The 23,980-nt window shown below is 37.8% G+C and overlaps 3 protein-coding genes and 1 long non-coding RNA gene across 5 annotated transcripts in view; 1 reads left to right on the top strand and 3 right to left on the bottom strand.

The window, feature by feature from the left end:
* The window catches only part of LOC123880824 (atrial natriuretic peptide-converting enzyme), a 29,963-nt gene extending 10,229 nt beyond the window's left edge, over positions 1-19,734 (top strand). The window contains exons 2-13 of one of the 2 annotated variants that reach the window (XM_045929154.1): positions 2,883-3,075; positions 5,380-5,593; positions 9,711-9,864; positions 10,286-10,546; positions 11,066-11,089; positions 11,493-11,676; positions 12,276-12,491; positions 12,935-13,130; positions 13,831-14,030; positions 14,772-14,950; positions 16,480-16,845; positions 19,145-19,734. In XM_045929154.1, the coding sequence (XP_045785110.1) occupies positions 2,883-3,075; positions 5,380-5,593; positions 9,711-9,864; positions 10,286-10,546; positions 11,066-11,089; positions 11,493-11,676; positions 12,276-12,491; positions 12,935-13,130; positions 13,831-14,030; positions 14,772-14,950; positions 16,480-16,845; positions 19,145-19,330 (2,373 nt within the window). In that variant the 3' untranslated portion in view covers positions 19,331-19,734. The remainder of the gene's footprint in view (positions 1-2,882; positions 3,076-5,379; positions 5,594-9,710; positions 9,865-10,285; positions 10,547-11,065; positions 11,090-11,492; positions 11,677-12,275; positions 12,492-12,934; positions 13,131-13,830; positions 14,031-14,771; positions 14,951-16,479; positions 16,846-19,144) is intronic. The other variant, XM_045929155.1, reaches the window with a different exon arrangement.
* Positions 18,093-18,913, bottom strand: LOC123880841. Its single transcript, XR_006799358.1, has 2 exons — positions 18,635-18,913; positions 18,093-18,143 (listed from the first exon to the last, which is right to left on the bottom strand). It is a non-coding gene; the product is annotated as an uncharacterized LOC123880841 (long non-coding RNA).
* A 1,249-nt stretch (positions 19,735-20,983) lies between the features above and the next one.
* On the bottom strand, positions 20,984-21,256 carry LOC123880839 (protein brawnin). Its single transcript, XM_045929182.1, has one exon. The coding sequence runs from the start codon at positions 21,254-21,256 to the stop codon at positions 21,050-21,052; it is 207 nt and encodes a 68-aa protein (XP_045785138.1). The 3' UTR covers positions 20,984-21,049.
* On the bottom strand, positions 21,117-21,671 carry LOC123880838 (small integral membrane protein 4). Its single transcript, XM_045929181.1, has one exon. The coding sequence runs from the start codon at positions 21,474-21,476 to the stop codon at positions 21,258-21,260; it is 219 nt and encodes a 72-aa protein (XP_045785137.1). The 5' UTR covers positions 21,477-21,671; the 3' UTR covers positions 21,117-21,257.
* Between the last annotated feature and the right edge of the window lie 2,309 nt (positions 21,672-23,980).

Raw genomic sequence — 23,980 nt, 5'->3', positions numbered from 1 at the left:
ATAGATGGTTATTTAATTGAAGTTTAAAATAATTTTTAACCCCCGACCCAAAAAGAGGGGTGTTATAAGTTTGACGTGTGTATCTGTGTATCTGTGTGTCTGTGTATCTGTATATCTGTGTATCTGTGTATCTGTCTGTGGCATCGTAGCGCCTAAACGAATGAACCGATTTTAATTTAGTTTTTTTTGTTTGAAAGGTGGCTTGATCGAGAGTGTTCTTAGCTATAATCTAAAAAAATTGGTTCAGCCGTTTAAGAGTTATCAGCTCTTTTCTAGTTTTCTTGTAGAAAAGAAGGTTAGATAACCGTTAGGTTCATAATATTATGTCAATAGACAAATGTCAAGCTGTCAAGATAGACGTTGCCTAAATACATAATTATTATTTATTTGAAAATGATGTTTTGGAAAACTCAAATACTTTGGATCGTCGGGGGTGTTATAAATTTTTAATTTACACTTGTTTAAACTATAGGTAAGCACACAACGAATAATTACACCCTAGGTAGGTACTTACCTACTTGAAAAAAATGTATCATGTAGCGAAAAAAAAATAAGTCTACCTATACTATACTAGTATTAGAGGTTTTTTGTTTTAAGTTTGTTTGTAGGCGGAAATATCTATGGAACTACTGAACCGATTTTGAAAATTCTATCAGCAGTAGAAAGCTACATTATTCCTGAGTAACAAAGGCTATATTTTATTTTTTTTAAATTAGAGATTCCTACGAAAATTGTTACAAGCTACCCGAACGAAGCCGGAGCGCGGCGCGGTGCTAGTTTTCAATATTTTTTTAACTCGCAATCTTGCCTTGCCCATCTATTTCCACTCGGAATGTCGACCTGCTCGGAACTTAGTTGGCGCAACATAGCCAATTTCGAACGTCTGGCATTTGTAACGCTTTACTGCCGATCTACCTACTACTTAAATGTAATTTATTACGGAATATCAATAAATTTTCAGATACGTTACGACATATTTCATATGTTATAAATGTTATAAATCCGACATGGTAACTCCTTCATCTTAAATGTTTTAAAAACACTAAATTATTCATCCCCCTCGATGGAAGCCAGACGCCAAGCTGGTCTGGCAAGCAAATCCATTCAGATGAGACTTATTATAAAACAACTGTTAGATGAATAATAAACTAGAGCAAAGTAAGTATACCTACCTATAAACTCCAGAAAACTCCTAAACTTAGGTGGATACTTACCAAGTTAGTACTAGGTATCCTTTACGATAGCAACTTAGCTGTACAATTCTGATCGTAAGACCGACAGGCGCAGTTTTTCAGTAAGGTGAGTGGCATCATTCAGCCACATCAGGCGTTTCGTAAAAATGCTTCAACATTCACATTCAGTGCCAACTGCCGACCTAAGCTGAATGCTGACATCTTTTCTTTGTTGCGCAAGATGCGGTCGAATCTGATGTCACACGCATTTTTTGCTGAGAAAATGCGCCAGATTTATGATTGTATCGTTTCTTCGCCACATCTACCTAGGTCTCTTAATTCGTGCTTGCTTTAAATACTTTTTCTTTTACATAAGCCTCTGTTAAATATAGTTTTAATTTAAGAATGTTAACAGAAAAAATACAAAAATCTTAGTTCACATGATTTCGTTTCAGTTGTATTCTACCTTCTTACTCATTACATAAAAACGAGAGTAGACTACAAGTCTCGTTGTAGTTTAATGTCCGAAAGTACGCGACGTGATGATCGACTGAAAATACTTAGCAAAGAAAAGAATTACGTCGCTTAAACCTATTACGTAATAAAACAAAAGAGATCAAGCACGACTTCAATCTCAAGACAATTAACGAAAAAAATTACCATTTGTGCTCAATAGCGTACCTATCTACTTATTTACGTTTGATATCTGTGTTTGAAACTAAGTTTATAGAACAAAAGTAAACACATCTTTATAATATGATATTAGTTTAGAAATCCATACTTCCATACTAATATTATAAATGCGAAAGTGTGTCTGTCTGTCTGTCTGTCTGCTACCTTTTCACGGCCTAACAGTTTAACCGATTCGGACGAAAGGTATAGGGTTATCTTATATCCCCGGGGACGGACATAGGCTATGTTTTATCCCGGAAAATCAAACAGTTCCCACGGGATCTTTAAAAACCTAAATCCACACGGACGAAGTCGCGGGCATCCTCTGGTACATAATATATAGGTATTAGGTACCTATAGCTATGCTTACCAGCTAAAACCGGTCCATCGACGTCGTCCTTATTTCACAAAATTATGACGATGTCCTACTAAATTCTGTTAACGGCAACTCACTTTCTTTTCTAAATCCAAGAACAGAATGATATTCCAAATTCCAAATATAAGTTCCAAGTCTTAATATTTTTAACGTGATCGTCATCCGGAAAGTAGACTGGTGAAGATCTTATACAATAGGTAGGTATGTCTTAAATCGAAAAGATGTAAGAAACTTGGAAAAAACTGTATGGTCATTCATCGAGATTGATAAAAGCTGTGATTCCATCATACCCTACTATTCTTATACTATATAGCAAAAATCTTATATATGGCAAAAACTTAAATTATTTATTATTAATTACTAGAGGAAACCTGCGACTTCAATCGATGGAAGAAATCCATACTAATAAATAAAACTTGAGTGTCTGTCTGTAATTTCGAAATAATAACCTCATATTAAGCTCATACATGGTTATTTCAACGATACCTACCATAACTGAATCACACGTTTTTAAAATTTTTGTCTGTCTGTCTGTTTGAATTGGCTAATCTTCGGAACGCCTGGACCGATTTTGACTGGATTTTCACTGACATGTAAAGGTTTTACTGCAGGACACTTTAGATTAAAGGTAAACTATATGCACTATTTTTTGTTTGTTTCAGCTTGGCTATGGCTGGTCGAGGAGCGGGCAGCGTCGATGCCGCTCGCACCGGCCGCCGGAGTCGACGATGTCGGTGAGCAGTGACATCAGATTCACGCGCCGCAAGCTCAGCCGCTCCTGCCGAGGTTGCTGCGCGGCGCTGGCCGCTCTACTTGTGCTGTTATTGCTGGCTGCCGTCGCTGTTTACCTCGGCCGTTGGTACCACTATCCTTGTTGTCATCATCATCATCATGAATAACCGACAGACGTCCACACCTGGACATGGGTCTTTTGTAGGGACTCCCACACGCCACGGTCTTAGACCTCCTGAACCCAGTGGTTCCCTGCGACTCGCTTGATGTGCGTCTATTCACTTAGTGGGAGTCTTATAACGCTGCGCTTTCCGGTGCGAGGTCGCTACTCAAGCACCAACGTATATCGGTCGTTCGGAAGAAGTGCCCTACCCATTGCCACTTAAGCCTTGCAACCGGTCGAGCTATGTCGGTTACTCTGGTTGTCCTACGGATTTACTTATTTCTGATTTGATCGTGCATAGAAACTCCAAGCATAACTCTGTTCATCGCCCGTTGACAGAATGGAAAGATAAGTTCTAAGTTCTAAGCTTTACTAAAATTCACTTTAAAAAAATCTAAGTTTCTGAGGTAACGTATCGTTATCTTCCCAAATTCCACTAGAAAAACGATGTTATTTGTACCGTAATATGCGCTTCAAACGCCAATACATCAGTTCGTTGATAAATTCAATTTGTCCACTAAAACCCATACAACTAACAATGTCGCTAACAGTCAATTTGTACTCAGCCATCCGTGCATGTAAACTGAATACCCACAAAGCATTCTTTGTTAATCTTTAAAAGAAAATTCTTTGTGTGTTGTATCTTGTAATCCTTGGCTTCATTGACTCACGAAGCTAGTGCCAAATTGGTACATAGACGCTCAGTGAACATTGGGTTATTAGCGTAAATGTTCTCTAAGTAGGTATATACCTTCACACGAGTATTATACCTACAGCCTATTATGTAATAAGCTGACTGTCGTAGAAAAACAGGAAAAGTAGATATTCTCATATGCAGACACCTACTTACCTACTTATGTAATTATAAAGTATGTTTCTGTCTCTTTAAATATCACCGAATGACGGCATTCATTATTAAAATATTCTCATAGTCACTAGAGAGGAAAAATATTTTATGTAGATGTACATTAGCTAGTAATAATCAAGTAGGTATGAAATTATGCATCGGGGAGTGGTGACACTTATTTTCTTTGCAAGTTCAGACTCTATCTATATATTCTTAGTACCTACTTATATGATACAGTTTATATTTAGGTAGGTAGCTACTAGCTAGGTATTTAGGTAGGTATCTCTATCTCGATTTTTGCATTCCTCTAATTTAATGATACATTATTATGGTTATATTATACTTTTTAAACACGACCGCGACGGCGACATTTAAATAACCGAGGCCCGCCAAGTGGCTAAAAGGCCAGGCACTCGGTGCGGCCTTGCGTTCGCCTCAACAAGTGCATAAACAGTTTGATCGACTTAAACTATATAATATTATCTGTAACTCTGTTGATTACAATAAATAAACAAATAAAATAAAATGCAATCGATATGCGTAGTTTGTTCAGATCCATGTGATCTACTGAGAAAATAAATAGTAATAATTAACCCGTAATAAATCGGTTAAGAACTCATTTTTGTATTGATACTTTTCACTTTCCGTATTAAATATAGGGAAGTTTAGTTATAGTATAGGTTGTGGGTTTGACTGCGACAAATGCCCTATTCCCTACTACTACGGTGCGCTTTCATACTAAGTAGTTTTTAAAATGTATATTAAGTAATTGATTGATAAATTATATTCATTGGAGCAAGCACAGCCTGTGCAAGGCTGTGAACCTAACCTTTATTTGTTATGCTTTTGTTGATCATACTGCAATTGTTAATGTAACTACTCGTGTTTGAAGATATTTAGGTATAAGATTAAAGAATTTATTATAATCATATTATGAAAGTAAAAGTCTATTAAAACAGTAATTTATTTAATAATTTACTCAATTAACATAAAATTACATACATACTCGTAACGGTTACTCAACCATTAATCTACACTGGATAGGGGTTATTAACACGAGAATCTTATTAATGCATTTTACACTTATTTTGTTGCACAAAAAATTGTGTCATGTGTGTAGACCTTGACTAGGTAAGACTAACGAGTACCTACCTCTTATAAATTAAACTGCTAAAAAAATTTTAAGTACGAGGCATTTCACCGCGGTTAGACTCTTCTGGTCCTGGTGAGTGGTGACAGTGGCTCATTTTTCGCGGAAAGGCGCCATTCCACGCGGGCATGATTTGATGATGCAATGAGAGCAAAGCTCTCTTTTGATTGCCTGCTGACTCTGAGCTTTCTTATCATACTATACCTAAGTAGTAAAAATAAAAATGTTTCGTCGAAAAATTATTATTTCATCGCCTTTCTTTTACAGACATGTACCTGTTCGGGGACCCGCTGAACCGGCAAACCTTTCGGGGCTCGTTCGTGGCCTCCTCGTGGGGAGCGCAAGACGACCGTGACGACGCAACCGAGGTCAAAGGGAACAGTACGAGAGATGTAGAGTTGCGACAGGCACTCTATGACACGTACGCAAACTCAGAGTTGAGGTCCTGCTTTGTCGCGGCCGAAATTCTTGCCTTGGATAAGTAAGTTACTTCTTTGATAGGAATTTTAAGCTTAGCGTAAGCTATGATATATTATTATCTATTATAATGCAAAGTTAACGCTACCAAGCCTGCATTGAGATTTAATTACTATCAAAACGGCTATAAGGCAGACCTGTGATAGCCTGGTGGTTAAGCCATCGGCCTCCTTTTCGAAGGGTTGAAGGTTGGTCGTGCACCTCTGATTGTTCGAAGATGTGCGGTTTAACGGTAAAGGAAAACATCGTTAGGAAATAAATCTACATGCCTGTGAGATCCCCATAATATTTTCAAAAAGTCTGCTTATCCCCACTTGGCCAGCGTGGACTGTTCTCATTTTGAGACGAGACCCGTGCTCAATAGTGAGCCAGCAATGGGTTGGTGATGATGATGATTGCTGATTTGGTTGTCTGGAAGAGATCGCTAGGTAGCGATAAGGCCCCCAAATTGTACATATTTTGTTGTGCTTTGTACGTGTTTTTCTGTACTAATTTTGTGGTGTACAATAAAAGTATATTCATTCATTCATTCATTTCAAAATAAAATCAAATATAAGATTGAGCATGGATTTATGTTACAAATTAGGAGTAGATCGTGGACGAAACAGGCTTGCGGCATTCCCGGGTCAATTATGCCTTCAGGGGTGAATAAATTAGTATGAATTTATTAATGCTTAAATCTAGTCATGTGGTGTGGTTCTTTGTGCGAAACTTTCGATTGTTATGGGTTTTTAATGTTTTCATAATCCGTCTCATGCGAGGCGCATAGCGTAAATCGTCCCTTATAATATTTGTTTGTCAGCTATGCTGCGTAAATACTAGTAAAATCATAGACTTACAATTTTTTCGCTACGCTCAAAGCCTATGAGTAAAATAATACCTGTCAATATACGCAACAAATCCATAATTTCCTGAGTCTAATAGCCACCCAGTTGCGTTTACAAAAGCTTTGGTATTTGAGAAGGAAGCCTTTTCAAGCTATCTATACTAATAATTTTGTTCACACATAGTATGACACCGATATACGATAGGTATGTCGGCATGTATAAGGATTATTATGGATACAATATCAGCAGGTAGGTCCCTATGTAGATATGTATATTATGCATTCTAATATTGTAAGAGTGAAGGTTTGAACGTTTGGATGTCAAGTAGTTAATCCTCCACGCCACAGTGATTGAAATTTAGAATCGAGATAGCTAATTTATCCTGAGTTGAAACAACTACCTACATTTTATCCCGGAAAATCAAAGAATTTCCGTGGAATTTTAAAAAACCTAAATCCACGTGAACGAAGTCGCAGGCGTCACGTAGTATTTTTTATGGTTCCGTATCCAAAGGGTAAAAACGGAGGCCTATGAATGTCACTCTGCTGTCTTTCTGTCTGTAGCTCGTAGACGAAATGAGTTACAAACCTGAAATTCAATATTTGGTTTTCCAAATATTGAATTAGAAATTCAATTCAATTATTTTTAGGGAACATGAAAAAGGAGCCAAAAAAAATTTTTTTTCATGTACCCAAAATATGATGTTCATAATTATTATGTAAGGAACCCTAAAAGATCGAGGCTCGACTAAGCGGTTTTTATAAATATTGAAATTAACATTAAAGCAAAGCTTATAAAGTACTTGTACAGAAATAACAGCTTATGAAGGAGAAAGTTTGCTTTCTAGAAGTCGCACGGCTAAGATTGAGCGTGCTATAGGGTCATAAAAACGTACAGCTTACTATAACTTCTGAATATCCGTTATTACAATTATTTTTTATTTCTATGGGGTATTATGCAGTTATGAAAAGAAAGTATCCAATATAACTTTATGATTTTAAAATAAATAATAATTATACTTACAGTTAAGTTTATTCTGATAAATAGTGAATTCAATAAATATTTATCATTTAAAAATAAATTTACATTTTGAAAATAAATAAAAAGTCAGTGAAATAAAGTTGCGTGTACCAAAATAAACATTAGGTTGTAATAACTTTTTAGGTATATTGATCTGAATCAACGACATCGAGTGGTTTAATTATATGGGTGGATAAAGAAAAATAAATGTTGTCAATGATCTCTCATTATAAACTGTAAAGCAATATTATAACAGAGTGAACTAACAAATACCAAGTTCCAAATTAATCAAAATCAGATCGGAATCAGATCGGAATACATACCTATTTAAATACTCTACTTTCTTTGAAAATACGCCATTGTTACCGTAATGCACACTTTTGACATTCAAATCACAAAAGAAAGGGCCGGAATGACCTTCATAGGCGGTGAACAACACGTACAGCATAGAAAGTTCAAAGCTTAGAAACCCAAGCACGCATTAACTTTCCCATGACAATATGATACACAAAGTATCGCACCACGATTAATGCAAACGGATCTCGGTGCTGCACTGGTAGTAGGTTATCTTTCCACGGGAGATGTTCTAAGCTGTGCTGCATTGCGACGGATATCTACAAGATTGACCAATCGGATTGTTTGATTTGTATAGCTTAGATATGGTGGCAAAGGGTACAACTAAGAGTCTCTTATATTATTACAAAGAGAAAAGATTCGTTTGTTTGTTTGTAATCGATAAACTCTGAAACTACTGAACCGATTTTAATAATTCATTCACCGTTAGTAAGCTACTTTATCCATAAGTATCATAAGTTATAAATTATATAATATGTACCGCGGAAAAAGTCGCGAGCCTAAGCTAGTTTTTTACACTATATTTGTAGTTAGTTATAACTATAGCTGTACTCTAAAGCGTGGGATGCGATGCGAGTTGTTCGCTACTCATGTCTGAAGTAAGAGCACAGCGGAGTAGATGAGCGATGTACATGTACCAACTAGGTACGTAATTAGCGTCGTGCGTACGTAATAATCAGACGGTAAATTCGGTGAGAATGTTTACTCGAGTGAGTGTCTCATTTTTGTTTGTCACTTGATTCTACTTACGGAGTGACAATGCCGATGGTCTTCTTCAAACTAATTAGGTGCCTACCTGCCTACGATACTTCGCCTAGTTATTATATATTCTACTAGCGACCCGCCCCGGCTTCGCACGGGTGGACATTTATTTTTTCTATTTTCCGGGATAAAATATAGCCTATACGGATTCGGAAGAATCCCTCTAAGTAATGGTAAAAGAAATTTTGAAATCGGTCCAGTAGTTTTTGAACCTATTCAATACAAACATACAAAAATACAAAGGTTTCCTCTTTATAATATTAGTATAGATGAAAGACGTTTAGTTGAACGTTTTAATAGGTTTAATTAATGACCTATGACGAGTAAATAATATGATTTTATGTTTCTCAATGTGAAGCTCATATTACAATTCCTTGTCCATGTAGGTTAAGCCACAAATAACAAACCAAAGGATCATATTAATGTGTGTGGTTAATTCATCATTGTCTCTTCCGTTGGCGGTTCCATAACAAATAAAATAATTAAATCGCCTTCAGAAAACTAGGCATTTCTATTTATTAATATGTTTTTGTATCATTTCATCGAAGTTCTACCATTTAGACAACAATTTTGTTTCATGTTCGCCTTCAACAATGCTGTCTTGACAGTTTCATTACCTACTTTCTCTATTTCTTCGGCATTATCACCAGCCCATCACCGGCCCACTATTGGCCACTGGTATCTCAGAATGGGTACCCCAGGTAGGGTTTCGGCCATACCACGCTAGCCAAGTGCGGATTGGTAGACTTTGCACACCTAGAACATTAGGAACTCTCACGCATGCAGGTTTCCTTACGATGTTTTCCTTCACCGTTAAAGAAACTGATATTTAATTGCTTAAAATGCACATAACTCCGAAAAGTTAGAGATGCGTGCCTAGAATCGGACCCCAGACCCCCAATAGGAAACCGACATGTATAAGTTTGACGTGTGTAACTGTGTATCTGTCTGTGGCATCGTAGCTCCTAAACCAATGAACCGATTTTAATTTAGTTTTTCGTTTGAAAGGTGGCTTGATCGAGAGTGTTCTTAGCTATAATCCAAGAAAATCGGTTCTGCCGTTTGAAAGTTATCAGTTCATTTCTAGTTAGTTACTGTAACCTTCACTTGTCGGGGGTGTTATAAATTTTTAATTTACACTTGTTATTCTATTTGCAGCGTCGAAAAAGGTACTCGAATACATTTCGAAGTATCATTCGAACCTATTTTTACGGGCGTCACCACCGCCGAAGTATCCACCGTACTGACGCGGGAACTTCAAGCACCCTACTTCCAAAGATTAGGCGTGCTTCCAGCAACACTGCATATTGAGGTACCTAACTTTATCTAAACATACGATTTGATTACAGTTTTATTCGAGCGACCGGCACCCGAAGTAAAAAAAGGGTTTTAGGATATTGTATCAATCATCATCATCATCATCATCGACATATCGCCGGTTCACTACTGAGCACGGGTCTCCTCTCAGAATGAGAAGGGTTTAACCATATTCTTACTCTTACCACGCTAGCCATGTGCGAATTGGCAGACTTAACTCACCTTTGAGAGCATTATGGAGAACTCTCAGGCATGCAGGTTTCCTCACGATGTTTTCCTTTACCGTTCAATCAAATGATATTTAATTGCTTAAAACACATGACTCTGAAAAGTTAGAGGTACTCTCCGAATACGAATCCGACGTCTTAACCAATATTGCCGCTTTTTATCTGTATAAGTATCAATTTCTGTTGCAGGAAAGCTCAATAATATCATCACAGGCTTTAAAAGAAGGTGATTCACCAATCACAGAGATATCAACAACTGAAGTTGTGGCGTTCGAAATCGAAGAGGATCTCCGAGAATGTTCTCCTTTGACTTTGACCCTGTGCTCACATCTACCATACAACATTACAACGTATCCAAACCTAGTGGGGCACTCTTCCAAAGAAGCCATGCTACGCGATCTCGTCGCTTTTAGAGAGCTATTAGATGCAGAATGCTCGTATCTAGCGCAGGTACATATTTTTTCGTTTTTCCACATTTTCGTAGAGAATGAATCTTTTTATTTTGTATAACCCAGTTTTGACACTTGTTGGATATTGAACTAAGTATGATACCATGATACCTATTTATTTCTGTATATTGACACTTTAATTAATATCTACCTACTTACCTGGTGGCTGGTACCCATGTAGCTAACCTAGCATGCCATGTACCTAGTAGGCATAAACAAGCCAGACATATCATAAAATTAATTAAATGTGAGACACAAAAGAAGAATTTGAAGTAAGTTGGTATGTTTAGAGTGGATTTGACTCGCTCCAGCAATGCGTGGGGCTGCAATTGCTTATACAATATGGGATAGTAATATAATTGTGAATTGAACATTTGAAAAGAACAACCGCCAAGTTTCTTGCTGGTTCTTCTCGATAGGAACGGTATTCTGAACCAGTGGTATATTTTTTTTTTTTTACGGTTCAAAAGCTCTTGCAAGTTTATTTAAATAAAAATGTTTTGTTCTCCTGTTGTTGTAGTTGTCAACCTTAACCGTGACAACGGTAAGTCACTTTTCCTCGTTACGTTTTTAGAGTTCCGTACCCGAAGGGTGCCAACGGGACCCTATTACCAAGCCTCCACTGTCCGTCCGTCCGTCTGTCAGCGGGTTGTATCTCGTGAACCGAAATAGGTAGAAAGTTGAAATTTTTACACGGTGTGTGTTTCTATTGCCGCTATAGCAACAAAATATAACCCCAACAAATAACAATAATGCCGCTATAGCAAGAGGATCGCCATGAAAAAAAAAGAAAAAAAAAGGTTATTTCTTGTTCGATGGTACGGAACCCTTCGCGTACGAGTGCTACTCACACTTGACCGATTTTTCTATATATACTATATCATTATGAATCATGATTCAAACTTTTAGCAGTGATATTTTAAAAGCTTCATGAAATCATTTTCTAGGATTTCGTATGCCAAATGCTTCAACCTCGCTGCGATGAAGACAGGCTGGTGAGGCCGTGCCACGCGTATTGCCGCGCGTTTCACGCGGGCTGCGGCGCGCGGCTGCCGGACCGACTGCGACCGCACTTTGACTGCTCGCGCTTCCCCGACTACTTCGGCCCAGGCTCTTGTCTAACCGAACCAGGTAGGTCCCCGATTAACCAGTCGACGCAGCATCGAGGCACGATTAGTACCTCTCGTTAAAGAGTAGTATATTCCTTGATTAGTACGGCACGGCAGTAGTCTGCCACAGAGTTAATATCTTCTGCTTACAGCGCTGATTTTACCTATTTGATTAACCAAATCTTACGCTCCGGCTACACGCTCCATCTTGCCTACGCAGTTAAAACTGCACAGTCAAAACCGAGAACTGCGTAGTCCAATTTTTAGCAGGTTTTGGAACTGTGCAGGATACCGTGTTGTCGTCCACATGCACTTACTTAACTGCGCAAACTGGCTTGTACAGGTGGGCTCTCAAGTAAGACGGAATGTGTAGCCGGGGCTATAAAATGGCACGTTTTATTATAATTGTAAGTAGTTATGTGTTTGTGTATAAAAAAATACGTCAAAATACTCTGAGATGTTTTTCTACATTGAGCATTCGGATTCAGGGTTCAGTCTAATAGAAAATATGGAATGTTTAGTTTACTTTACACGCATCGTAACTTCTATCACTTTTTATTTTGTGGTACCTATCAAGGGAAGTTATTTTTTAATAAGTATATGCCTTATTGTTTAAAACAGATTGCATGGGTGGTCTACAACGTGTTGCCCTGTCCAGGCGCGCCTGCGACGCGGTGCCGGACTGCGCGGACGCGTCGGACGAGCGCAGCTGCGCGCACTGCGCGGCGGCGGGGCTCGGCGCTCTGCGCTGCGCTCTGTTGCCGCGCTGCCTTCCTGCACATCTGCGCTGCGATGGCACTCCCGATTGCGCCGATGGCAGTGATGAAGCTGGTTGCTGTAAGACACATATTAATAATTACCTACTACCTAATCAAAACTGGCGTGCAATAAAATTAAGCCACCCAACAAAATCGATATATAACAAGTACTTAACCGCTTAATATATAGTGTATTAAACGGTTAGGTACTTACGATCTACAGGCAGCCTTGGATGTAGGTATAAGTACCTACGCATGCGACACGGGTTAAGTAGGTCCGTGTTGTGGAATGAACCTTTTTTGTTGCTTCCTATAACAGTATCTATTTATCAGAGATAGGTACCTACCTAACGGGTGAGCATAATATGATCCCAATTACTGGGATCTCCTGTCCACGACGGACAGGATAGTGGTCGTCATACTCCTTTTTTACATACGACAGTACCTACCTACTAGGTATATGTTTCCAAGATAACTACTACCTAAAGGTTGCCTATGTGAACAATTCTCATTATGTACCAGTATGGGTGACCCGTTCCTTGGCATCGTGGAAGCGTGAGACAGCGGAGTCGACGCTGGGCGCAGTGCGGAGTCGCGCCGGCTACGCGGTGTGGGCGGAGCGCGGCCGCGTTGGCAAGGTGTGCGCCGCGCCCTACGAGGCCGACAAGCAAGCGCTCATGAGCCTCGCCACCTCGCTCTGCACTGCGCTTACTTTCAAGTATGAAATTCCCTTTATTTACAGCAAAACAGCGATTTGCTAGTGGTTTTAAGACATCGGTCTCCTAGTTCAAAATTCAAAATATTTTTATTCAAATAGACTTACAAGTACCTAAGTACTTTTGGATCGTCAAAAGCATCTACCACTGGTTCGGAATGCATTTCCTACCGAGAACCAGCAAGAAACTCGTCGGTTGCTCTTTTCAAAGATTTGCTATACCTATTTATAATATTATGCCACGTATAACAGTAATTGAAGTCCCGCGCATTGCTGGAGCACGCTGCAGGTCAAATCCACGCTCTTTTATAATATCATTTACATTTAGTCGGGGATACGGGGTGCGATCCCGGGCACGAACCACTAACTTTTTGATGTTATTTGCGTTTTAAGCAATTAAATATCACTAGCTTTAACAATGGTGGAAAACATCGTTAGAAAACCTGAATGCCTGAGTAACGTGTTCTCTATAATGTTCTCGAAGGTGTGTGATAAGTCTGCCAATCCGCACTTGGCCAGCATGGTAGACTATGGCCTATAGAGACCCGTTCTCAGTAGTGAGCCGGCAACAGGTTGATGATCAGCTACAAAATACAAGACAGCTAGTTACAAAATAGTTCATGTCATTGAACTGATATTTTACTGGTAAATATTAATACTTACGAGATACTTAATTACAAATCCACATATTTTCAAAACATAGAACTGCTGTATCCGCGGAGGCGGTGCCTGATGGAGAGGAAGAGCTCGAAGAAGACACCACTGAAGATACCTTACATGAAAGAGCAAGAAGAGACATCCCTGAATATGTACAAATAGTCGACCCTTCAGCGCCAGAAATTGCATTTATTAAAACAGACTGTCCACAACGGAGAGTCATCAAGATTGTCTGCGATCAGTTAGGTACGTATACAGAGTTACAGACTACAGAGCCATGAAAATGTGTCATCGCACTTACAAAAATAAGCCTTCGATTCAACACCTAAGTATACCTGTTTACTTTATGCCAGCTTTACTCGCGTTGAAGTCTTTTACTTGTAAAATTCTCAATATTTAGCACTGTCCTGGTCGAAATTTGTTTAAGTGCTCTTTTGTACATGACTGCCCAAAAGATGGAGTGTAATGTTTTCAGACCACATGTATGTATGTCGATTTCTTCATTCTACCTAACTTCTAAATGCCTGAATGGATTTGGATGTATGGGGTATCGTTAGAATTCTTACGTCATCCTGAGTGACACTGGCTATAATTTTTTTGAAAATATTTAAAATGGCAGGGCAGTCGTGTTTTTAATTTTTAGTTTTATGGTATTGGACTATTATATTATTCTGTGGTATTGGTACATGAATAAACAAATAAAATAAATATACTTATTTGTATTTTTGTGTTATGCGTTTATCCGTCTACATGTTGCAGCGAAATGGCATAAGCCGGGAGTTGGCCGTAGGTTCTGTTGGGTAATATTATCAGGTGCTCAGTATTCTATTACATAGCTAGATTTGTTTAGTGACATGCACTAATTGAGTTGTCGTTTTAATATCTCCTTCAAACATCGGTTTATGCCATTTCCCTGCGACAAACATACTTATACCACAGAATAATATAATAGTAAGTACTATACATAAACATTGTGTTTGTTTTTAGAATGCGGTTTGGCGTCAGCGCGCGGCGGGCGCACAGCGCAGGGGGTGGAGGGGCTGCCGCGGGGCGCGCGGCCGGGCGACTGGCCGTGGCACGCCGCGCTGTTCCGCACGCACGTGCACGCCTGCGACGCCGTGCTCATCCATCCCGCCTGGCTTATCACTACGGCATCCTGTTTCCAGGTACCCACCTACATAATCCATACTAATCGTCACCATCAACTGATAGACGTACAAGCAGTAAAGCTCTGGTTTCCTCCAAAAGCGGTGCCATCATGTAGCGGCCGTAATACAGCGGGGAATGACGTCACTAGAACGTTGTCTATGTAAACAATATGGCGCGGTTTCCTAGATAACGGTAATTGACACCGTAACGTCAAAAAGCGGTACCGCCATTTGCATGACGGCCGTCTTGTCGGTGCCGAAGTGTCTGTCAACGTTTTTTTCATAGCGGTGAAGGTATTTTCAAGCGTAATATTAATTTGCGTGCCATTTTAAAATATTTATTGTTCAAAATGAGTTTCATCAACTGGACCAGCGAGGATGATGAAATTTTAATTGATTTTGTGCGGGTTCATGATGCTATATAATGTAAAACATAAAGACTAGACTATTTTCGTCTTCTGATGATTGTTCATCTTCCAAATATACGAGTAACGCTAATCAAGTTCGTCCATTTTCAACCATTAACACATACTTTGTGGTCTGTTCACCGTATTAAAACGGTCAATGCAGTCTCGAACACTCCACATGTTTACAGCCGTCTTTTTGCGGTCATCATATTGCGTCCGTTTAAAAACGGCACCGCTGTTGGAGGAAACTAATATAACATAGCTTAACACACACACATGCCAGTTTATTCCGGCGCTTCTTCTGCTTGAGGTCTTTTGACTTGAATGCTCAAGTATTAGAGGCGCCGGGATAACCTCACCCGTAGGTATAACTGGTAATGTGTGACCAAGCTTTCAAATATAAACGTTTTTTCTTTCTTTCTTTCAGTAACATAGTTAATTAGTTTTGCACCCGTCCAGTGTCGCGTAATGCACGCAAAAACACATTTATAGCGCACATAAATATCGAAGTTACAGCTACTAAGACCATACGCAAGCAAAACCAATTTAGTCACTGCTGGCCATGTCTCTTGTATAAGGACTTCCATACGCCACGGTCTTGCGCCGCCTGAATCTAGAGGTATCCTGCGACCTTTTGGTGTCGTCTGTCCACCCAGCGGAGGGGGTTTCTAACACTGCGCTGTCCGGTACGAGGTTGCCACTCTTGCTAGACCTTGGGACCCCGACGTCTTAGGATGAGATCTATCAATAGACCGCACTCAGACTTTGCTTAGACTTAAGACAGAGTTAAAACGAGACATGTATATCACTCACATAAATCTGTCTTGTTTTAACTCTATCTTAACTCAAAGCAAAGTCAAAATACGCTCTATAAATCTCACCCTTAGAGTTTTCCAACTATGTGCCCTACCCATTGCCATTTAAGCATCGAAGCCGCTGAGCTAAGTTGGGTTACTTTGGTTCTCTTACGAATCTCCTCATTTTCTCTTCTAAAAAATTCAATATCGCGGCTGTATGGCGCCATTTTCAAATGTGATTTTTTTAAACCTTTTATTAGTTCGTTTTTAGCAAGACACTCGAGTTTTTTAATTGTTTTTTTTAAATAGAGTTTATTTTATGTACCTTTTTTCACTCTTGTAGGGTCAACCAAAAGCAGAGTGGACAGCTAGATTAGGCAGTGTACGCATTCAGAGCACTACGCCTTGGCAACAGGAGCGGCGCATCGTGGGCATGGTGCGCTCGCCCGTGGAGGGCAGCATGCTGGCCATGGTACGACTAGAAGAGCCAGTCGAGATGACCGACTTCGTACGCCCCGCTTGCCTGCCCGACGACGGCCTTAAGATAGATGAGCAAAGCATCTGCAATACACTTGGTTGGACAAGAAACAGGGATCAGTTACAAAGAGTACATGTTGTGCCAACGGCAATGAACACATGTGAAAATGTCAGCATAGCGACTGGAAATGGAATATGTGCCGAGCCGTTATATGACCAAGACGATTGTGACGTAAGTTATTTATTGTATACTAGGTTCTCGAAAAAAAATTCGAAGCAAACCTGATATTTACATTCTTAACACTTTATGCTTTTGGGCCCTTAGGACTTAGCTTAGTTTCTAAAGTTGATTTATTTTAATAATTGACTTATAATAATATTAGGGTCGGAGGATTCGAGCCTGGCCACGCAACTTTTTAAGCATTTTTAGCAATTAAATAAGGTCAAGTGGGGTAAGAGAAACATACTTTACTGGTTTGTGAACATTTTGGCCTTCAGCTATCAAAATTATACATTTATTTCGATATTAATTGAAACAAATCTTCGCTTTTGAAATATACTAACATTTTTTTTGATACAGAACTAGATTGTTCGTATAATTACGGCACAATTTAGCAACAAAGCTAGGTCATAAAAATGTTCCTCTTACCCGAGATTTGGGGTAAGAGGAACACTCGATACTTTTAAGTAATAACTCGTGTTTTTAAGTGTTTATATAGCATGTATTAAATTATTTTTTTGAGTTAAGGGAATGAAAACCTTACCTCGTTTAAAATAAGGTCTTATTTAGGCTGACAGCATACAAAAACGAAATTTGGGGTAACAGGAACATATAGGTAAGGTCAGAGGTGCTAAACTTTTTCTGGTATTAAATGAACGTATTAAAAATAGCTTTCGCCCGCCGCCCGCGACTTCGTCCGCGTTTTGGTTATATCGCGCTTGGCACAATTTTTCAAAACATGAACCCCCTTTAGTGTCCCGTGATCGGTTAAAATGAAGCCTATGCCCCTAGCCCCGGGTGTCAAGCTACCTACCTTCCAAATTTCTTAAGATTGGTTCAGTGGTTTAGGCGTGGAAACGCAACAGACAGACAGACAGACATACAGACAGACAGACAGACAGACAGAAAGACAGACTTTCGCATTTATAATATTGGTCGGAATAGTTGGGATAGAAATGTATTCTAAAAACAGATATGGTTTTAGTAAATTTCTTTACTTAATTACAATTTAAAAAATTAACTCGTAAGAAACAAAACAAACTTCTAACAATTTTGAACTTTTCTCACTTTGGCCTATACGCGTAATTGTAAACAACAATGTATCACAACAAAAATACTGTCACAAACAATAACATTCGTAGTGAAACTATAACATAATGTTTTGAAATATAACTATAACATAATGTTTTGAGGCTGCATAACCTGACAAAGCGCCACTTTTAACGGCCCTAACTACTTCTAATAGTTTTTCTTTCGGGTAAGAACTTCTATCGGTCTTTTTTTCGTAAGCTCGAGGCATTTTGCTTTTTCTGTAACAAATAAACAGTTAAACAAATCATGTCTATTTACGGAACGTGTTATACCGGCTGACTTTTTAAGTCTTGGCCAAAATTTGTAGGATAAACCTTAACCTTTTGTATGGGACCAACTTTCGTACTCGAAAAAAAAAATCTACTAAGTATTTCATACATTTTGGTCACAACTGATCGATACTTTTGTATGGGACAGCTGACTTTTTATTTAGAAAAAGTTGTTCATATTCATAGGTAGGTTTATCCTACAAATCTTGGCCAGCACTTAAAAGTCAGCCGGTATTTTAGTGGATTTTAAAAATGTTTGTTACCCCTGAAACCGGGAAAGAGGAACATATGTTTCTCTTAACCTAGTACAGCCGTTCCTCTTTCCCAGCTTGCCATTTTGAAGGTTATGTTTTTATTGACATCGAAAAAGCACTAAAAACACACACTACAAACAATACAATACGTAGAAAATAAAGATTAAACGTAATAATTACACTTACCATAGCAATCAACCGCAAAACTGATGTTTTTAATATTTTAATAACACAAACAAGGAACGCCGCTAGGTCTTGGTTTTTTTAGTTTGACAACTGATTTTTTTTTCTCTCTTTTACTCGCTTATCTGCCGTGTTGTAGCGCCATATATCCAAGAATATATGAACTACGCCTAATACTGTTATATCAACGTAGTGACCATAGAGCTCGCCGTTATAGTTTTCTTTTTACTAGGTACAGTTTCTCTTCCCCCCGCGTCCCTCTTACCCCACCTGACCTTAAATAATAATGATTCACATCTTAAGGAAACCTACATGTCTGAGTTTTTTCGAAATGATCTCAAAGTCAAGTCTGCCAATCTGCTCGTAGTGGACTTTGCCCACACCCTTCTCATTCTCAGAGTAACCCGTGCTCAGTAATGAGCCGACGATGGATTGATCATAATGAATATTATTTATAATAGGAATTTAATTTATATTTTATCTAATGCATTCTAAAAAAGCGTTAATTTATAGGAAGAAGAATATGCTGGAAGTTCAATGATGTGCTTTGATGAAAAATCAAAACACTGGTCTTTGATTGGAGTCAGTGGATGGCGGATTGCATGCTCGAAAATTGGACTCGGACGACCTCGTATATACGACGCAGTAACCTCCCACATTGAGTGGATCAAACGAACCATCACCAACTCCTCAAGCTGACTTAAACACCACAAAAGACTGCAAAATAATGTTCAACCACTGTTATGTATTTTAATGTAGCTTGTAAGATTTGTTAAGTTTTATGTATAATAAAAGTTTAGAGTGAGTGAATTTAAAGTGATAGTGGTAGATATGTATTTACGTAGCTACATAAATACATATCTACCTTAGTAGACATCTACCGAGTAACTGTGTCTTACTTTAGATTGAGGTTGAACCACTTGGTTAAGCAAAGACGATGTTGCTGGCAGACTTAGTATTGTTTGAAACAAATTTTATACATTAAAAAAATAATAGTAATCCTATTTGCGAGGTCGGGGGTTCGAGCCCAGGCACGCACCTTTCAGGGTTATGTGCATGTTAAGCAGTTAAATATCACTTGCTTGCATGTGGAAACCTGCATTCCTGAGTGTTCTCCATATTGTTCTCAAAGGTGCATGGAGTATGCCAATCCACACTTGGCCAGTATGATGGACTATGCCGAAACTCTTATCTTTCTGGGAGGAGACATGTGCACAGAAATGAGCCAGTGATGATGATGATAAATATAATCTACCCCTATAAGTTTGTAATTGACTGTATTAAGTATTAATAATAATTAATGTATAATATATTGAGGCCATCAAGAATCAATACAAAATTATTATTTTACAGAATATTATCAATACAAAATATATAAAAGATTACCTATACACTGAATGGAAATGAAGCAAAAATGTTGATGTAGTGCACCGAAAATGAGATGGCAGTAAAGCAATACTAGGCTTCAATCAAAGCATTTACAAAAAAATAAATTATGGCATTTTAAAAATAAATTATGTTTTTAAATAGTTTTCAAGTTGCAAAATTTTGCAAATGGGCTGTTAAATGGAATCTGAAAATAGAATAAATAACAAGAGATGTGCTCAGTTAATCAACTCAAGGTTATATAATATTATACATTCACATAAATATCTGATTTCAAAAATGATAAGAGAAAGCTGTAAGCAGCTTTCCCTTATCATTATTCCTATTTTCCTCAGACTATTATAAATAATAAAAAATAATACTGTAAAAACATTGCAGCCATTATGTCATGTTAGATAAATTTGATACAAATAACATATTCGGTTTCAGTACAAATTATGATATGAATAATCTTATAATATTGTTCAATTAAAAATACTCATAAAAGAAGTTGATAAATAGTATAACTATTTGTATCATAAACTAGTTTTAGATTAAAGTAGGATATAGTAATATGTATGGATATCAAATAAATTGTAAAATGATTGTAAATATGTTTCAAAGTAAAATACCAAATTATTATTAAATTAATTTAAACATCTATTATATACATCTTTTATTTATTTGTCCTAAATCCACGCAGGCTAAGCCACATCATCAATAATATTAATTATGTGTATCATGCAAAAATTAGAGAAAGTTTCCAGAAAACAGTACTATGTATATTCCCACATTTTATCAATATTGGTACAGGTAGGATGCTAGGTAGTTACAATTTTACTTGTCCTGCTCAATAAGAGCAACAGCTAGTAACATATTAATAGATATTTTATCCATAGCTTTAAATAAGATAAACTGTGCGCGCAAAATTGTATGCTTTAGATCAGTTTCATCAAAATCAGATAACTTAAATAAAACAAAGTAAAGTACTTACATGATTATAATTTATTAAGTCTATACAACTAAGGACCATGTAATTAATAAGATACTACTCTACTTCAGTACACCCTCCTCTTTGAGCTCCTGTCTAATTTTCTGCTGAACATTTTCTGGGTAGCTCTCCAACTCTTTATTTATATATTTATTAAGGTCTACTAAAGGCTTATAGTATAGATGAACAATTTGTGAGCCTGACAACATAGTTAACAAGGCAGTTATTGAAAATGTTATATATTGACCCCATGTTACACCAGCAGGCATTTTATATAGCAGAATACTTTCTTATTTTATCTTCAACAATATCTTTTGCTTGTCGCTTCTTAAATGTATTGTAAAAATTTACCTCGCCAACCCTCCAGTTGATCATAGAGTATTCCAACGCTGCTCCCAGTACAAAGAACATGGGAAGAAATCTATACATTCCAAACGTTTTCTTTCCAGGCCATTTGTTCACAAGTTTGTGAATCCAACCAATTCTCATCTCAACTCTTTTCTTTTGCTCCTTGAGCCTCTTTCGTTCTATACTGTACAGAATTGCATACTTAAATAATAAATTGTATACGTCCACATATAAACACTATTATATAATTCAAATATAAATAATTCTTTGAACACAAAATAATCTTGAAATTTGAGGTTACAGTCCGAGTCCGACAACTATCTTTTACTTTTAGCACTTGACAGTTCACTGACATTGACACTTGACGAGGCCCAGCCCCCTTTCACCCTCTGCCCAGCCCGGGCATGGACCAAATATTTGTATAGATGAAATTATTTAGTCAAGTATTTCAATGTTACCCGTGGTTAATTAAAAGTGATTACCATACCTTTTTTGAGGAAATCAGTTGGCAGCACTGCACTACTGTCAAAATAAAATGCGGTTAAAACCTTAGTTGTTAGAGTTGTTAGGGGATAAAAATTAAAACTAAACTAACTTTATTAATTGTTATTGTTACACCAAGCTGTTTAATGCTAAGAATACTAGTAAGTGGATGTAAATAATACATTAAACCCAAAAATATATTATAATAATGGTAGGTAATGAAAAGAAATATTGCGGTTAAAGATAACAGATCCTTCTTTGAAACTGTGGCTCCAATAAAACTCACAGAATGTCGTCGTTTGCAGTTGCACAAAGAAAGTTGGGGCTTATTGTGCGATTATGCCCTAGAATCGGTTAAGATAAACCGATACGAGCCCGATAAGGTATCATCCACAGCTGTTCTTCAAGTAACAGACACATCAGGACAAATAACTTGTGTTGTAAAAGGAAAAACAGTAGGACTTTTATTTGGCCTGACTGTTGAAGAGTGGTCAGATATTGAAGATATGTGCGATTGTGGTCAACAGTTATTTTATAGAAATTTTAAGAATGGTTTAAGTAAAAACTTTAGTTGCGCACAGAAACTGTTCTATAATTTTTGCCTCAGCAACCAAAAGGATGATGTGTTAATTGCAATTTTTTGCCGTACAAATAATACAAGGTCTAAAGACAAGCAAGATGCACTCATTAATATTAAACAATTAAGAAAACAAACTGGTTTTATATTAGATATATATATCAATAATTTAAGAAAAACCTAGCCTCCCTATATAAAGAAATGGTTCATACTGGAATAGATAAAATAAAGTCATGCTAGGTTTGCACTCATAGTTTGCATTACACATAAAAATTGTATTTAAAATCATTGTAAAAGTAATAAAAAAATTAAAATAGTGTCTACAATCTAATGTCTATTTTATTTACCTGGGTTTACCTATTACAAGTGCTGTAATCTTTCCGTATTTTGGTTACTGTGATATCATCTAAATAGTCTAAACAGCAATGCAGACAGAATTCTGAAAGTTTCACAATAGTGAAACTGTCGACAATTGCGTTAATATATCTTGATACCTTTAATTCTCGCACAATGTTTAGTTTGCACAGAAAACAGAAATTAATGTCAGTCATGTTAAGTCAATCCAGCGGCTCCTGCGCGTCGCTTGGAGACTGGGTTACAGGAACACCGAAGCAATCAACCGCGACCCACTCCCCTAGACCCGGGAACCCAACGGCCGACAACAATGTAGACCGGTCTCCCGGAGCTTCCGCCACGGCGGCAGGCGGCGATCCCGCGCACGTCGCCCGCGTCCCATCCTTCGCTTCGTCCACTGTGCCGCCTGCTAGTCGGAGGGACACGCGGAGAAACCTCCCCCCTCTCCTGCCGGGACATTAGCCATAACCAATATCCCTGAAGAGAAATTATTAGCCATGTTATCAAGGCGCACTGGTCCGAGTACTGCTCTTCCCCTCGGGGCTCGGACGTATCCAAAAGGGACCAGCAGCACACTAGGAGGTTATCTGGCTGGCACAACGTAAAATGATTATTCTTTTTAGTAGGTAGTGAGTGTTATTTAATTATTTTACTTTTTAACCCCTGTCCCAAAAAGAGGTGTTATAAGTTTGACGTGTGCATCTGTCTGTGGCATCGTAGCTCCTAAGCTAATGAACCGATTTTAATCTAGTTTTTTTTTGTTTGAAAGGTGTCTTATCTTGATCGAGAGTGTTCTTAGCTATAATTCAAGAAAATCGGTTCAGCCGTTTGAAAGTTATCAGCTCTTTTCTAGTTACTGTAACCTTCACTTGTCAGGGGTGTTATAAATTTTTAATTTACACTTGTTAATTTATTTGTAGGTAGATAAGTACCTATAGGTAGATAGGTACATAACATTTTTAATTAATTTTAAATAAATAATGTTTTCTGTACGTAGGTAGGCCAAGTCAATGACTGTTTTAAAGTAGGTATCTACCCAAAAATTACATTCTGTGAACATTAACATAACGGCAAAGTAAGTGAAACAAAGGCATTCAATAAATTAAGTATATACATACACACCTACCTACGACGTGAAATCTTTAAAATACGGAGGTAGGTATAAATTATAATAAGTATAACTTATACAGTATACTACCTACATAGAGGTACGAAATGAAAGACGAAAAGG

The sequence above is a fragment of the Maniola jurtina genome, chromosome 3 (assembly GCF_905333055.1).
Source record: "Maniola jurtina chromosome 3, ilManJurt1.1, whole genome shotgun sequence".
NCBI classification, from domain to species: domain Eukaryota; kingdom Metazoa; phylum Arthropoda; class Insecta; order Lepidoptera; family Nymphalidae; genus Maniola; species Maniola jurtina.
This window is presented reverse-complemented; position numbering and strand designations above follow the sequence as displayed.